This window comes from Trichoplax adhaerens, genomic scaffold (genome assembly GCF_000150275.1).
Source record: "Trichoplax adhaerens TRIADscaffold_6 genomic scaffold, whole genome shotgun sequence".
NCBI lineage: Eukaryota > Metazoa > Placozoa > Uniplacotomia > Trichoplacea > Trichoplacidae > Trichoplax > Trichoplax adhaerens.
In genome coordinates, this window is record NW_002060948.1 from 1,879,223 (window position 1) to 1,897,907 (window position 18,685).

Consider the following 18,685-nt stretch of genomic DNA (forward strand, 5'->3'; position numbering starts at 1 on the left):
CAGCTATAAAATTGCTTTCAATGATGTAGTCTTTACTAGTAGCCATAAGTGGCAACCGCCAACTTGAGTATAACCCGCTAATTAACCAGACACGTTTCTTCTCCAATTAATAGCGAGGTATAAAAAGCAGAGGCTTTCACCTATAATATCGAACCAAATTAATAGCTATGCTATAAAATATAATAGCGGTAAAATTAAATCAACAATTTCTAAGTTATTTAATAGTTAATTTAGGCGAGAAGAAATATTATCGATCGCTATCGGTAAGCTATTTGCCATCGCTATTTCTATAAATCTCTCAAACATTTAGCTTTAGGGTGTGACGAAAGTTTACCCATGAGTGACAGAGTGATTAAGTCAACAAATAATAAAATAGATTCAGTATGCAGATCGAGAATCTGTAACGAACATTTTAAGCGAAGTACAGAAATCTTTCACTGGCGAAGTAATAAACGGTGATAGAAGTTGAACTTAATCCTATTATTTAAGAATATTAGGTAGGCAGTCTTATTAAAACGTTACTGGATAATCATTCAAGACTATTTTGTAGTGAAGGAATATTTAATTTATAACTAAAAGTCAGACTCAAATTCGATGTTTACTCAAATATGCCACTAAGCTGACGGCAAAATCAAGAACTTGGGGTCGTATTAACTTTAAATCAAAGTAACTATTACATGATTATTTAGGATCTAACACCCATCACCTTAAAGATAAATGACATCTATAGGATTTTCGATTTCTGCAATTGACCAATTTATAAGTTTACAAGTTAAATATGGCATTAACTGCGTCATTATAGTTAACTTAAGGCGAGGATGGGAAATGATCAGTTTAAGTCTAGACAGCATACGAGTTGTAGATTTGAATCTGACATCTACTTCGATAGCAACTGTAATCAAGTGTCGGTAACGACCAGACCAATAAAGTAAGACTATAGCGGTGATTTTCTAAGTATACTTGGCTGATTCTAGAGATATCAAATAGATTGATGCTGTTATTTCTATCTTGGTACGTAGTGTTAATTAAAGTACGGGAACATCATAAAGCTGTAAGCCGGCTACAAAATTTCAAATAGTTAGACTATAAACTTCATTATAAAGGTGTTCAGTAAATATATCATGGCTTTAAAATAATAACTTTGTAGGTTTAGTTAAAGACCCGATGATATAGATCTATTCACGCTAAAAGACTTTACAGCTACTAGTGACTCTATCAAATCAATCTCTCTCTAGAAGCTTGACCGTTTAATACAAACAAAGCTAATATCGGACAGTAATATCAAAATCTAATCATGTTTAAATACAAAGTTTAGTACATTATTTATAATTTATTATCGAAACTGGAAACAAAATTTTAGAATACAATTATTTAAACTACCTTGAAATAAGATTAGAATGTGATAGAATTTAAGCAGAAATAGCAATTAATACAACCACCTGTTTTGACTGACATTGTGAGTGGAGTTTAAATTAAGTTTCACAATCTAATTCAAGTTATTGAAATAACTTAAAGATTTACTTAATTAAACTTATGATCAAATTTATAGTGTATTTGGATTGTACTGTAACTGTAATCTACTGATAAATATAGACATTTTGTACTGATCTTATATTTAGACATATCTACAGTCTGTTCGCTCTACATTCAAATATGGCTTACTACATTTAGTTATTACAGTCCTCGCTATTTTCTATAATCATCTGCTATTCTATAACCCGTTATGGTATATGTTGTATCTAATCCTACAATCATGTTCTCTGCATGTTTTCTAAAGCTATAGCTATAAATACCGCCGTTTTCTACCTTAGATTTCTTAATTTGCATTATTAGTCACAGTTAGTATTCACACTTTACTCACGGCAGCTACCACGCTGATCTACCGTAATTATCACATTGTACCTTACTCTCTACAATAAAGTATCCTCTTTTCTTAAGCTCCTTGTGCAATTCTCTGCATGGCAACTAAAACCTCATTATCTGACTCTTCGAACCCTCCTGCACAAAATTAAATTGTGCTTTTAAGTGCCGTCATTTTAGTCATCTTTAAAAAGGCATTCCCCCTACACCTAATTTGACCATGATAACTTCAAGAATAGTAATTAAAACTTACCAGGAACTTCTTGATTGATGAACGGAAAAATATGATCGAGATTTGAGAGCTGTACACTCTCTTGAATAATAATAATATATGAAATAAGCTTTAGGTAACTACTTCCGATTATAGCTTTACTTACTGAAATGTTCAGTTGATCTCATTGATAACGAGTGGAATAATGCAATTCATCTAGATCGTATGCTAGATCGTAATATCTACAACTATGATTATATCTTAGCTTAGATGTATATAGTTTTCTAAGGATACTATGAAATCAATTTAGATAGAGTTTATCATAGTAATTGTATAACAGTATGACGAACCCAGACAATAATAATTATAAGTAGAAGTGGCGCTAAGAATTCTACATTACCCTCTCTTAGCGTAGGATTAGACAATAACATAATACATAATTCATGATCGTTATAGAAACAATTGAAGTGATTTCCATATTAATAATCCGATTGGAAAGCTTACCTAATAATAGATTAGTGTCAAGCTAACATATAAGTTTATCGTTTGTTTATTTCATATTAAACTATACATACAATTCTATACTTTTATTGATATATGAGTAGGGCTTAGAACTCGACCCTACTACGGCATAACTTTTGTAGAGTCTACGCCCATATTCTGACGAAAGAATCTCTTTCTGTTACTAAGCAACGGTTAATTTCCAACACCTAGACTTTTATGGCATGATATTCTCTCATTTGTGGTAATGATAAGCCATATTATATTCTTTCTTCCTGAACTAATTATCATATAATAGGTATCTATTTATTAACTCAATACATTGGGGTGACAGCAATGAATTAAATCACTAGATTTAATCTAGAAGCTACTTGATTACTAGAATATTAACATCAAGATGGTTGATTAATCTTTTAGAAAGGAGATTTATTGTGGGCTTTGGTCCAGACATTAGCGAAAGTAAGATTACAATGTACTATTAATGACTACACGTATTTTCCAATCAGTTTCCATACCGTACGTCATTATACAATGGTAATCATATTTTAATTACACAGTACGCAATATATTGTGTAAAGTATTAAAGTAGGTAAATCAGTTCCCTCTACCGTTATTGGGTAAAAGTTAAAAGCTCTGTACACAAGTTTTACGTCAAGACTATACGACACACTAATAGCTCTTATTTAATTACACCGTATAGTATGCTATACACTGATTAAAATAGGTGCTATTTCATAGATTGCTTATAATCCGATACGGTAGAATTAAAATTAGCTTTTGTACACGTACTTGAAATTTATCACCGTAATGATCTTATTTTATTAAAGGAGTAACCGTATACCACACCATAGGCCTTATGTAAAGTAAGGAAGTCAAAATTAATAGGATCTCATACGTATATCTAGAATGCAAAAACGATAATGCAGTATTCTTATTCCTGTAGTAGCAATTACAGCATTTAGCAAACAATAATACTAACGGTTACTTTAATTCTATATTGGTAAATTTTTGATGTAATTTTTATTATGAAATTATACACGCTATGTAATATGTCTCTAAGGATCTTGCATTATGTAAGATCTAACATTGAATATGCATTCTAACATTAAAAAACTGGTATTAACCAGGTGAAAGAATTTTTTGTGCTTAGGCTTTATTATTGTCAGAAAAAATTGTAACGTATCTACGGTTACTCCCTGTATCATAGTTCACAGTTAATCTTAGAAGCTCTATTCATAACCTTTGCTTGATAGTTCACCAAAGACCTGATTAACGTCTAAAGAATCTACGATATAGAATTAGCTTGACAATTTGCCAAGATCGATCGAAAAGTCCCAGCAACTCAATAAATTTTAGCAGATTTTCTCTTTGACTATCGATTTTTAGTTACACCCTGACAAGTTAATTCTTTAAAGGTGTTAAAAATAGAATAAGAATAAATATAAAATTGAATATTACCTGTGTATTGATTTATTTTATTACCTTTAAAATATAGCACATCTTGTGTGTAAAAAGTTTGAAGAGTATTTATGATCTTTTTATTAAGTTTTTAATATTAGAGTCAATGATGTCTGTGTGATTGTTCTCAAACTATGTCAAGAGGATAGCGAACACATTAGAAAGTGTGTATTTATTGAAGATCAAACTGAATGCGCACGTAGACTTTTAAACTGAGACTATTTTTCGTTGCTTAACTAACTTTAAGCTATTCTACGAAGTAGAATCATAATATTTAGGTTTTAGAGTATTAATCCTATTGCATAAATGCTAATCAGTACACTAATTATAACATATACGCTAGTACTTCGTTTACTATAATAATCTAATCTGGAATATTCTAACAATTAATTACGATATGATACTGTGAATGCATTAAAAAAAAATTTCATACATATGCAGATAATTTTTTAGAGCTGCTAACTTTTAAGACTTTGAGTTTATGGCGTTAACAATAACTAAATAGAATGAAATCAAAATTTATTTCATTGCTAACGATTATGATATAATCTGCAATTGTGTAGCGTTAAATATACTTAGACTATAGTTGTATCTAGCTACGATAACCATTTTACCAGATTATTTAAACGTCATTCAAATAGAATAGAAATCTTCCCACACGTTCCCATTATCTTTTACTAGTAAGTTACTGCAAAACAGAACGGTAACACAAACTTTGATTATATTGAAATAATTATGAAGATTCGATTAGATTCGTAAACTAACAATATTCTTACCATCTTTTCTCCGTTATACTTTTAATCTGTGTAAGACAGTGTAATATTGTATTCTAAGTTGATGATGTATTTAGTAATGTCTACTGTAATTATTGTGTTTCACGAGTGATAGATATTCCGTTGGAGGCTTAAGTATTGAGTATAGCTAGCTTAGTAACTGTATCCTTTTGAAGAGGAGTGCTACAGCGCTCACACTAGAGCTTCACATGAAAGGTGTAAACTATCCTGTATTTGAGATGCTAATACTGAAGTGTGTAGCAAGTATTAGAGGTCCTCAGCTGATCGATTACGTCGTATCTTTGTGAACGAGGTTTTGTTCAATAAATCTTAATTTTCTAAAGTCTTGAAGATTCTTAATCTATCAACCTCACAATCTGCAATGTTACCTATAAATGTTACAACCTCTTTTTTTCTGCAACAGTTGTATTAAATTAAGTTCCAAGGGTACATACTCAAAATTGTAAAAAGAACTAAGAATTTAAAGTTTTACATCTACTTTACTAATGGTTTATAGGGACAGTAAAATAGCACCATGTGTGCTCAATCAATACAACGATGGCATCAAATACCAATAAACTGATCAATATTCGCAATGTTACACTGTTTGTAAATCTATAACTTATGCATTTAGTTTGCCTTGGATATAGCCATGACTTTTGTAGCTACAATAGCACTTTATACTCGTTCTATTTATTAGCAACATCTTCAAAACTGGTGATATTAGAAGAAATTCAGGCCTTGTGTAAACTCTCTACAGTATTCTAATTTTGGGTCTCTCCATCAATACCGCGTGTATTATAGATTACATGGCGATATTATCTATCATCCATTCCATCATTCGATATTTATATCAACGCAAGTGTGTTTTTATTTTGAAGTTGCTAATACGACTAGAACTACCATCAATACTGCATGTATGTATTATAAATTATATCGCGATCATCCATTCCATTATCCGATATTTATATCTATACAAGTTTGTTGTTCCATTTTAGAGTTACTAATGTCACTAGTTCTGCCATCGATATCACTAGAACCATCACCAATGTAACATAAACTATAAATTACATCGCAACATTACCCACCATCCATTCAATTTAAAATATTTATATCTATACAAGTGTATACTTCTATTTTAGAGTTACTAATGCCAATAGAACTATCATCAATGCTATATGTACTATAGATTATATTGCGATACTACCGATCATCCATTCCATTATGCAATATTCATATCTATACTAGTGTGTACTTCTATTTTGAAGTTGCTAATACCACCAGGACCATCATCAATGCTGTGTTGACTATAGGTTATATCACGATACTACACATCATCCATTCTATTATTCAATATTCATATCTATACAAGTGTATTTTCCTATTTTGGAATCGCTAATATCGCTAGAAATATCATCAATGCTACGAGCATTATAGATTACATCGCGATATTCCCATAATCCATACCAATTGCAATATTCAATATTCATATCTATACAAGTGTGTTTTCCTATTTTGGAGTTGCTAATACCACTAGCACTACCATCAATACTACGTATATTACATCACGATGTTACCCATCGTCCATCTCATTATCCTTCTAAATTAACTATGACAACCGATCAATAGATAGATTATAAAGCATTAAGCTTAATGAACAAATAACATTAGCACACAGCATGAATCTATCCACTGATATTTTATTGACAATTAATATGTGACTGGTACGGTGATTCTCTTGTAGCTTATCGATACTATTGGTTAGATAAAATAAAAAGCTCTGTTGTCATGTTAATCGTTAACGGTTTTATGCATTATTCATTTTCTATGACATAATTGTGCATGGGATCCGATCCTTGTGACAAAAAGGAATAGAGATAGTCCGGCCCGATTGAAGCCATTTCCCATGCTCTATTCTGGAAATTTATAGTAAGTTAACCTAATTTGTAGCATTTTATATTGATTAAAATTAGTTATAGTCTATTTTATGATTATAAAAGAGAATTAAAGCTCACGAAAGAAATTCTTATAAACCAATTTGCCTTCAATAAGATACGGAAATAGTCAAGTGTGAGCAGCTCTGTATCTCAATATATTGTTATTGCGCTTAGCGCCAATGCCCTAATCTTTAATCTACCTACTAGATATTGTATAGACTGATCATGATGCTGTAAAGACTTTAATGTTAGAATTACATGTCTATCGATAGTAGAAATTTTCAATTAGTAAACAAAATAAGATTGAGAAACTTTTAAATTTTACTGATTTCAGTACGTATAACCAATTACTATCATAATGTAGACCGAAGACATAAGGTATATTCTAATTCGATCCCTCTATTATGTCTTGTATTTAGATCAGCACCGTACAAGTCGAGAATGAAATCGGTCGTGATTTTAGCAAATTTGGCCTGTCTGCTGTTGCTTGTTACCCCAGTAAGTAAATCAACGTCGAGTTGTGTAATCAATTAAGACAGAGCCAAATTTTTAATTCATTACTCAAAGCCCAAAAGACTAAAAAAGCGGTAACAGAGTCGTTTTCACATCTACGTCAATAAACAAGTGGAATAAAATATAGGTCATAGAACATAAAGCAAATATATTCTGCTACTTCAAATCGGGGTAGAATATCTTCTAGAAAAGATATTTTACTAAAGAAGAAGTTGCATCATTTGATAAATGACACTCACTACTTCTTAAATCCGCTGCTATAAGTATTTCCCTTAATTTTATTCTCTACTGTTTTAGTTCGAATATTACAAATTATGTAAAAGTATGTCTATATTGGTTATCTATCACCGTACTTTGCCAAATTTTTCTATCCTTGTTTGGTCTTGGATGGCCATAAGTTCCCATCTTACGTTGTGTTTAGTACGGCAATGATGTGAAAGCAAATTCTATTATCATGATTGATTATTTTAACACCGCATTTACCATTAATATACAAAGATCTTCACCAATACATGAATTATATTTCACAACACTATGGCAGCAGTAGCCAATATCGGTCGCATCGTTCATATCACATTACCTATTAATGGTAAATTTTCTCAAAGGCATTAAACAAAGAAAAATTATCCAGTAAATTGTAAGTTTAATAAAGAACAGCCAATTTGCCTCAAATTAACTTCTTGTTATCCATTGATATAAAGTAGTAAAGTAATCAGTGCCTTTCATCTATACGTGTTTACGAAATAAGCCTCAGTGAAGGTTTTACTTTCTGTAAATAAATAAAAGTAATCATCCCGTGAACGTATGTAATTATCTAAACGTAAAGAACTATTCATCCTCTAAAACCAATTAGCAATCGATAAACCATATTAGGTTTTCCATCTCCGAAAATTCATTGTATCAGATACGCTAAGTAGCACTGAGATCGTTAATAAACTGCTTTGTTTTCGTATACAACTAATTAAGTTTGTCTACTAACTATAGTATATCAATTAAGTATCTTGTTATCGAAATACAAAAAAATGGAGCACAGAGTCCGTTTCAAATTAGATGATAGCGCCATATTGTAGATGGGAATTCGCATAGTAACGACAATATTGATTTGAGAACTATTTGCGATGAAATTGATAATTTACCAATCCATACTAATATTGCCAGCAGATTGCAGTTCATAGTTGTATGGGCTATAATTAACAAATTACTCGTATACTTATACTGGTATAAATCTACACATCGATATCGGCAGAATTGAATCTAATATTAACTCACCATGATTTCGTCACTACTTATTATGGAAGGTGAAAGTCAACTCCATATTAACTAATGATACTCATATTATTTGATAGATTACTGCTCAAACGGCCATACTAATTTAATAGTTCGCAAATTATGTTAATGCTGGCTTATGATTGATAAAAATTGACGACACTCTTGAAAAAGAATTTTAAGCTATAGGCTACAGAGAAGAATACCAATTTAGTCATGGCCCATGATTAACCATTGGACTAGCTTAGCATATTCGGGTGTTCATTCCAATAAAATTAATCGTCTATTTGACTGCGATTCTACCTGATAGGCTATACATGATTTCTGTTCAGTTCTCAATCGTAAAAGAAGAAATAAAATGACCAATACACTACTCTTCTAATTTTTTCAAACCTAATTTGCTTCTTTTCAGTCCACATTGGCTGCCAATAACATTCATGGATATATCGTTATCCAAATGGTAGAATATGTGAACCCGGGTGGTGTCGTTCAAAATGGTCAAAACTGTGATTTTTTTAACGATCCATGCGAATATCTATTCCGATTTTGCTTATCCGAGAATAATTTTGATTCACAAACGTGCAAATATGGTTACTTACAAACCCAATACTTTGTTGGAGTTCAAAACATAAAATTCAGCATTGGCCAACAGGTAGCTTCCACTGGTTTAAGGAATCCTTTCGCTGGACCATTTAAGGCTCGATGGCCGGTAAGCTATGTTATCTGTATCTAAAAGATGGACTGTTTCCACTTTCTCTTTAGCAACATAAAGGATCATGAGATTAAATGAGGATATTAGTTTATCCTATTTCTATGAAGTTATGGCTACTGCATCGATAATTAACAATTAAAGTTTCGCTCATAGATGATGTTTAAGCAGTATTTTCATATATTGCATATACAAAATCTCAGTGATTAGTTTTTCTTTTTTCAAATTTCGATATTTCTTTATGCTATGCATGATATCCTCATATAGACCTTTACCATAAAATTGAAGTTAATCAATAAAATTGACAGCTCCGGTTACTTTATATGATTGCTACGAAAATTACTGCCTATTCATCTTAATTACTAAGCCATTAATGGCCTGATATGCTAGTGGTACTGCATTTGCTACTGTATAACCTCATAATATCGTTAAGCGTCATATCAATAAACGATCTTATTAGATATACTGTATCTAGGTTACGAGCTATCAAAAGCTAAGTTTGAATTCCCATCCGACTTTATTGTATTTAATTTAATAAATAAAACGTATGAGAATGCTGGACTTACTATCTCTTATTCAAGCTTCAAAATTCTAAACAGAAAGAGGATATATTTATAAATAAGCTTTATGTTATAATCCTTACGATTTTCTTTAAGAATAAAATTAACTCGTAGAAATTATTTTTGCATTTATTAGGGTCGATTTACGCTTTTCGTTAATGTTGACGAAGACGATAGTGTATTTACCCAACAAACTGAACCTGTTGACTCTATGCAACAATCATTTCATATATTAGCCAATCAAACAGCGACAACTTATACTTTAGTTGGCACTCGAACAGCAGCAACACCAAGCAGATTGACTATTAAAATGCATATACAATGTAAATCTCCCTACTCAGGGAACTATTGTGAATTAGGTATGTGTTGCGATATGCATCGTTAGCCCACGGCAGCTAGATAGATTCATATATCTGAAATTAACCCTAACTACGTTACTTAAACGACTAAAAGAACGATCAAAACTCACTCTAAATCATTTATATCTACCATTTTTGTCACTTATAGATAATAACCAATGCCAAAACTCACCTTGCCTTAATAACGGAATCTGTAGTGATCTTGGACAAGGCTCATATTCATGTATTTGTCCTTCCGATTACACAGGAAATAACTGCCAGACAGGTAGAGTCTCAGATATGTACAGTAGCATTAAAGCACTGCGAACGATAATGATTTTAAGGAAATCAGAGCAACCAGTTTGACTCTTATTGTTAATATTTCAGTAATTTCTTTACTCTATAAGAGTACAATTTTATTGTTTGAAAGCAATTAAACTTATGCAAACGTCATTATTTTATTAGGCTACAAATAGTATACCCGTATTTTATAGCTAAATAGATCAATGAGAAAGTTGAAAATTCGGTATTCATGATTATAGCTATTTAGTACATGAATAATTAGATTAAGAAACTGTTTAGACCCAATGCAGCTATGTTCATGGACAAAAACAGACCATTAAAGTTTATAAATTCAGTTATCAAAATAATAGACTTGTACCATAGTATACAACGAAGACAAACAAAACTATTTTCGGGCAAATGCAGCTTATTTTACTAGCAAATAGACAAGATTGAAAATTCAGCTTTCATGATTATCGGATTGTATTGTAAACAAAATTAATAAACTATTATGGAATAGGATATACCTAATCCTGAGAAAGATAATTTATAAGATTATGTTTTCGTTCTCTCCCAATTCCAATTAGCTATTCCCACCAATCCATGTGTAAGTCATCCTTGCCAAAATGGTGGATCATGTAACTCTTTTGGCTCACAGTATTTGTGCAACTGTCCTAGACATTATACTGGTCAACACTGTGAAATTGGTATGCATTCACTTGATAGCTACCTATGGTAGAGATTTTTCTTTCTTTGTGACTACAATGTGAAAATTCTCCTTCGCCAACTGTTAAATAGATAGCTAGATATGATTCTGTTAAAGTCAGCGTTATATTTAGCATCATCACGGCTATAAATTGCTAGGACTCTAGAATATATTATACCTTGACACTAATTCAATTTTTTAGTATTTATTAGACAACTTAATTGAATAGAGACTTCTTTCTAAAGTACAAAATACCTTATAGCTTGTATCCTAGATGACATAATTAACTACTGCTGCTAAATTTGTATCATCTGGTGCAATCTCTACTATAAATGCTAAAACAGTTATTGTCCCATTTAATAGGATACAGCAGTTAAAAATTTCTACTTGTTACGTATTAGATATTGGTTTTTGTATATCAAATCCTTGCGGTGGAAATGGAACTTGCACTGAATTGCTTAACGGATATCGATGTACCTGTCCACGAGATCTTACTGGGCCTTTCTGTAATACATGTATGTCGCCAATTGATCAACTAATCATTTACCTATCAGCAATAGACGATTTTATGTACCTGATTGGATAAGTATTAAATGAAAGATCGAAATGGCGTTAGATAAGATTAATTGAAAATTACGAACTGATCTTTTGCGCAGTTCTATCAAAAACTAAAATTCTCAGTAATTAATATAACGGAATTTCACAAAACAGCTTTGCAACAAGATAACGTAATGTACGATCAATAAGTCAATTCCTTGAACTACGTATCAAGGAACGATATCTGCACTATCAGGAACACTACGTTTATATATTCTTCCTCAATAGTTCATGAGTCATAGTTAGTACGATTAACTTTGGAATCATTCACTGAATTAGACAATAATTTTAGCTACTGCTCCCTAAAGCAGACAACAGTGTTTACGAACATAGACATCTGATGACTAATACAGAATAGTCAGATTACGATAAGTCCTATCACGGAACATTTCCACGATAATTTACAATCTATCATAAGTAAGTTACAATCAAAATGATTCGAACTGTAAGTAGATAATTCGCATTCCCTAATATAATTATTAATTTAAGTATATGTACATATGTCACTGCCACATAAAGCCAGCGCTATATTTAAAATACAGTATATCCAAATTAGAAGTTAACTAAATAAGGATAGCCTAACAAAATTATCGTAACATAGATATTTCTAATCTAATATAGTATATAACACTGTCACACGGAACAAATCTATTTATTCCACAAGTATTTAAATAAGACTTCCTTTCTTCCCTATATTAATACAGCTTTAGCACCCAGTCCTTGTGCCGATCGTGTCTGCCATAATGGGGGCTCTTGCGTCATTGATAGTGCAACCACAAGCCACTGCAATTGCAAAGCAGGTTATTCTGGCTCCAGTTGTCAAACAGGTAATATAAAATTTATCTCATATAAATTCACCAATTTCTTCTCAGTTAAAATTCTTTTAGTAACTAGGGTAATATAGAGAGTAACGTTATTAAATCTATTTCTATTTACTTAATGTGTAGTTGTGGAGTTATAGTAGTATTAACAACTAGTTGGATATATACCAATATATACGCATATATTGATACATCACTAATACGTGGATATAGTGCTCCCATCATATCAAGATGTAAAAATATAATCTAACACAAGTAGTATTAAGTAGATTAATTTTTATTTAGAGACAGCATATATAAGATATTTATTCTTTACAGTACTGTAGTGAATAAAGCTATTAAAATCTACATCTATATAAATAATGTGTACTTGGATAGTCATTGTATAACTAACATGATATTTTGTAGACTATATATTTACAGGTAGCAAATAAAAAGTATGTATTTCTTTAGATAGCAAGAATTTAGATACAATAGGTTGAATAGTACTTTGATGCTTAACTAATTCAGTAAAGTTATGCTTATTATACATAACAGGTGCTTTTCAGTTGATAATAGGATAAATATAAGCTGCATGAAGAGTAATTATTTCATTTTGTCATAGATATCTCCAACTTATGCACTCCAAGCCCATGTCATGGAAATGCTACATGTTCTGTTGTTGGTTTCAAAGCATCTTGTGCATGTCCACCCCAATGGACAGGAAAATTATGTGCTCAAGGTACGATTATTGCTTACGCCAGAACATCTTTTAAATCCGTCAAGAAATGTTATTCAAATCAATGATTCAATTTATAAGATCAACAATAATTTGGTGTACAGTATACAGAAATTCATATTTTTCTCTATTTCCATCTAGATTTAAACTTCTGTAGGCATAATCCATGCGGTAGTAGAGGTAATTGCACCAATAATGGTGCCGACAATTTCCTTTGCACCTGCAAAACGGACTACACAGGAATCAAATGTCAAACAAGTAAATTTTATTCCTAACTTTCACCTTTTATAGTATCTCATTTATCAGTCCATTTTGGCTATTGTATAGAGACTTGTTGCAACCTTCCTATTGTATATTAAACTATTTAAGCTAAGGATAGATTTAATTACCTATTATTGATAATATTAGAACTGGATCCTTGCTTTACTGTAAGCTGCCTTCATGGAGGAAAATGCCATGTGAATGGTCAGTCATCATATTATTGTGCCTGTCTGAAAGGTTTTACCGGCAAGAAGTGTGAATCTGGTCAGTTTTATTCACCATGCACTTCTAAAAGTGCAGTAGTAATCTTGATTTAATCGGCTAAAAAAGCCAATGTAATTGCATCTTCAAATACAGCCTGATATCAAAAACATCTTTACAAATCTTAGTAAAACTTTTAAGTAGATCTTTCTATCGAGAGCTACTGGCGTTATTTACTGTTATCTCATTTTCTTGATCTAAATATCAATGACTAAACTAAATACGGCGTTCATTTAAACCCGATATCTATGGCTTCAGAGTATAACATGAGCAAACGAGCTCAAGGCTTGCACTCTCGTTATCTTAGAAATTAATTTAAAATTTAAGCGCAATTAGGTAATATTAAAGGTTAAACTTATATAATCTATAGCATACAAATTTAGGACTGAACTTACAACTATCAGCAGATCATACCAGAAATAATGATTATGTTTAGTAATATATGTATATTTGTAAATTACGGAAAGAGAAAACTAATCTTAGATTTGATCCGGTTGACAGATATTAATGAATGTCTTAATGGAAATCCTTGCCCTACAACCAATGCAACTTGCTATAACATATTTGGTGGTTTTAGATGTTCATGTCCATCGCAATGGACGGGAAAATATTGTAATCAAAGTAAGTATCCGGATAAATTCAATACAATGCAACAATCTCGCAAAAGAAATTCCTCAGAATAACAATTTATTAGACGAAATTTGTCATTAAATCTTAAGCTTATTCATTTAATGTCTCCTTGTTTTGCAGATTTAAATTCATGTGCCAATAGGCCATGTAGACATGGTGGCACTTGCACAGACACTCAGCCCAATCAATACACTTGTACTTGCATTGCTGGGCTAACCGGTAGTAATTGTCAATCAGGTAAAATTTGATGTCTATGATGCTATCGCAATAGTACTTCTATAATAAAGTGCCTATATGACAAAATTTTGTATTTGCTATAGATATTAGCGAATGCGCTAGTTCTCCTTGCTTCGGAAATGCAACTTGTATTGACGGCTTGGGTAATTATACCTGTCGTTGCCAGTGAGTCTTATTTTCAATTTTGCTTACAACTTGCAGGAATACTCGTCTCATGTCTGCAAACTAAACATGAATTATTCTTAAAACCATTATAAATAGCATTTTTGGCTAAATGAGCTCATATATTTATACGTAACATATATATATATATCTCACAATTTCTAGATCTGGATTTACTGGAGCGACCTGTAGCACTCCAATCAATTCATGCACGGCAAAGCCATGCTTTAATGGCGCAACATGCCGAAATCAAGGAAACAGCTATGTCTGTACTTGTAAACCTGGATACACTGGAAAATCTTGCGAAACTAGTAAGTATAGATGCTGTTGAACATTATTTCATAAGCATTAAATTTATTGACTGTGTCATTAGTAACTGTATTGATTAATATAAATCATAATTGCCCTTTTCTTCTGAATAGCGGCAGTACATTCCTAACTACTGTACATCTAGCATAGAATACTTAAAATTAATATCATTTAACATCAAAACATGTCTACATGTATTTACTCTCATGAGTTAATTTCATGGTGTCTCTCCATGAAACCACATAGGTCAGACTTTACACTTTTAAAACGACTATATTTACCATTTCTGAAATAACACTAATTTATTATCTCAGTGATTAAAGCTTGCAATAATTCTCCATGCACGAATGGAGGGTCATGTACCAATACAGGGCCAAATGCCTATTCATGCAAATGTTCAGCTGGATTTACAGGATACAACTGCCAGTCAGGTTTTAATTCTCTAATTCTGAATAAATTGTAGTTCTGATCACTATATTGCATTGTAATCGTATCTTATGCTTAAATTTGCCGTAGATATTAACGAATGTAGTAGCTCTCCATGCCCAATCAATGCCATGTGTTTAGATGGTGTAAATCATTACACATGCAAATGCAGGTAAGTTATTCACTATGTGGTCTTAATAAAATGACGGATATGCGCGTCTTCGTATCAGTAAAGATCGCATTTTAATCTTTCAATACTACAGTATTAACGATACTAAATTTTTAGACCCGGGTATACCGGAGTAACATGTCAAACCAAAATTACAAATTGCCGAGATAAGCCATGCCTCAATGGTGCATCTTGCCAAAATATAACTGGAGGATATCTATGCCGCTGTGTACCTGGATACACAGGATCACATTGTGAAATAAGTCAGCCATATTAATTTATAGTAGAATTCAAGCTATTCAAATTGGTCTAGATGATATTAGTGCTTAATCATTGCTACGTATTCACTTCTAGATATTAATGAATGTGCCTCTACGCCATGTCAACATGGAGGTACTTGCGTTGATGGAATCAATAAGTATAAGTGCAGTTGCACAGCTCCTTACGTTGGCAATAATTGTGAAACAGGTAATTTATTCATTAATTGATGTTAAATAACTTGAAATTATTCCATGCATCATTACTGTACTAATCCTAGTTAATCAATTCCTTTTTAAATAAAAACAACAACAAAATAGAATACTTGCATCTTTAATAATAGTTTTAAAATAGAATCTCGATAATCTTGACTATTTACGCTTTAAATAATAATATTTACTAACGAAACTCATAGAGGCTTCGCCGAATATAGCATGATATACGTACGTACTATCGCATTAATGCGATTTTGTTCTAGTTTGCTAAAGTCTGAAAGTTCTTAATATTGAATATAATATTTTACAAGCACGATAATAGCACTTCATTAACTGTAAATTACTTTATGATGGAACTGATTTTTGTAAGATTAAAAATTTTATAACCACGCTTACAGTATACTAGTAGCCTTCAAGAAATTATGATACAAGCGTTAGAATTCTATTATTTCTGTTGTTTTGATGTAGCTCATTTCCTATCATGGATATGGAAATTATATAGATTTTACTACTTTTATTAATTTATCCTACACGAACAAGTAATAATCTCTAAGTGCGTACATTTTCTTAACTTTTAATAGCTGTAAACACTGGATGTACGGATGCTAATAATAATAATTTTACGGATAAGCAATCCTTCAGAGAAAAATGTAACAATTGCTTGTGCTCAATTACCAATATTGTATGCACTCAGGTATCAAAGCTTAGGGATAAGTAATTTAAATTAGCTTCGTTGATTTCATATTCATATTCAAAAATTATTCTTGATCAATATTGACTGAATTATTGACGTACTATCCTATATCGAATAATACGAAATTGCGCTACTTAGGTTTGGTGTGGACCTACTTATTGTCTCACTAATTCACCTAATCATCATCAATGTCCCGACAATACATTTTGCTCTAAATATGGCCCTGATTTTTGTATACGACCACCATGTCAAAGTGGAGTAGGGGCATGTAACGCAACGAAATGGGGAACTAATTGCTTAGTAAAATCAATTACATCCCCATTACCAGGTGGCTGCTACCGTAGCTTAGTCTATGTTGATCCTAAGAAATTAATTATGGTAAATCTGAGCTTGAAAGTTTTTATCGCTACTGAATCTTTCAAGTATTGCTGTCGATATATATATATATATATACATATGTAAACGGAGGTAGTACATAATGATGGTTCTATTACATTGCTTGCTAGGGAGCCACAGCTGCAGACATTTGTGATCATGTTCGTAACTTATCGATAATTGCTCCGACTGCTGGAACAAATCAACTGTATATCGATTGTGCAGTTGTTGGGCAAATTAACTCGAAACCGGTTTTTGCAATAGTTATGGTAATTAAATTTGATACGGAATTTTTTGATGCGTGATGAATTTATATTAGTTCAGCAAAGCTACGAGAAAACGCTTTCGTCCTATTGATCCTATATCATTCTCTTCAATTCTTGCTTGTATAGAAAAGTTCATACCCTGGCCTAGCCAGTGCAGTTATGAATGCTTTAGTTGCTTACCTTAAGAAGAATCCTACAGCTGCATTCCTCTCTGCGCTAACTGTACCGAAAACGCCTATTTCTGTAACTGCAATTCAAGGTATTGTGAAGTTTGGATATCATAATGAGTTTAGTTTGTGTAGCAATTACCACTAGTAAAAGAAAATCTTGATGCTGAGGAGTCTAGCAATAAACCTTGAAACTGAAAGATCCCGCAGTATACTTTAACAGTCTGCATATTTTACTCCGTTCATATGATATGTATTGCTATATTTTAACAGCTATGCTCATCTTAGATTATACGCTTCCATACTATTCTTAAATAATTATATCACCCTATATTACTTCTATGTCATCAATTTAGCTTTTTACTAGTCCAAGATTTGATACTTGTACATATATACAGTAATCATCTCATACCATAACAGATAATAATTTCAAGTAAATTTTTTCCTAATAACTATACTTAGCAAACCTGTTAGTTCATACTATGTCTCCAACTTATTAAGGACAGCAATACGTCATGATCGATTTCTTTGTGTAATATATATAGGCCACTGTAGCAATTTTCAGTAATTAATCTATAAGTGCTTCTCTTCTAGATACTAGAAGTGCATCACCAGTTGTACCTATAGTTGCTTCAATATCTGCAGTAGTTGCTGTTGCCATCATAGTTGGTTTAGTTTACCTTCGTTATCGACGTGGATCCCCAGTTATTGTAGCACGTACGCTTCGAAAATTTCATTTTAAAAGAGGAAATACTGGCGAAGATGATGATGCCCGAATGATATCCTCAGAGATACGAGAGGAAGTTACTTTTGATGGTCGAAACCAGCGCTATGAGAGTCCCGTTTTTTATGAAGCTGATGTAGACAGCAAATCGACAACTAAGATCGATAATGTTGCTCGCGTCAATAGTGCATTATAAATAGCCAAATATGGGGCAAAGGTAAATGGACAGGCACAAAGTAATTTAAAAACTAGGAAGCAAATACGATAATTCTGATCTTTCT

At 32.0% G+C, this 18,685-nt stretch overlaps 1 protein-coding gene across 1 annotated transcript; it reads left to right on the forward strand.

Annotated features, from left to right (window-relative positions):
• Positions 1–7,181: 7,181 nt before the first annotated feature.
• TRIADDRAFT_57305 (uncharacterized protein) lies at positions 7,182–18,600 on the forward strand (the record flags this gene model as incomplete). The annotated part of the gene is made up of 23 exons (XM_002113260.1): positions 7,182–7,238; positions 8,932–9,228; positions 9,925–10,147; positions 10,296–10,412; positions 10,996–11,115; positions 11,516–11,629; positions 12,416–12,538; positions 13,137–13,253; positions 13,392–13,508; positions 13,659–13,775; positions 14,274–14,393; positions 14,523–14,639; positions 14,723–14,804; positions 14,967–15,112; positions 15,425–15,541; positions 15,627–15,708; positions 15,823–15,968; positions 16,060–16,173; positions 16,760–16,872; positions 17,011–17,250; positions 17,379–17,516; positions 17,640–17,772; positions 18,275–18,600. 23 exons carry the CDS (start codon positions 7,182–7,184, stop codon positions 18,598–18,600), a joined length of 3,276 nt encoding a protein of 1,091 aa, XP_002113296.1.
• Positions 18,601–18,685: the final 85 nt, after the last annotated feature.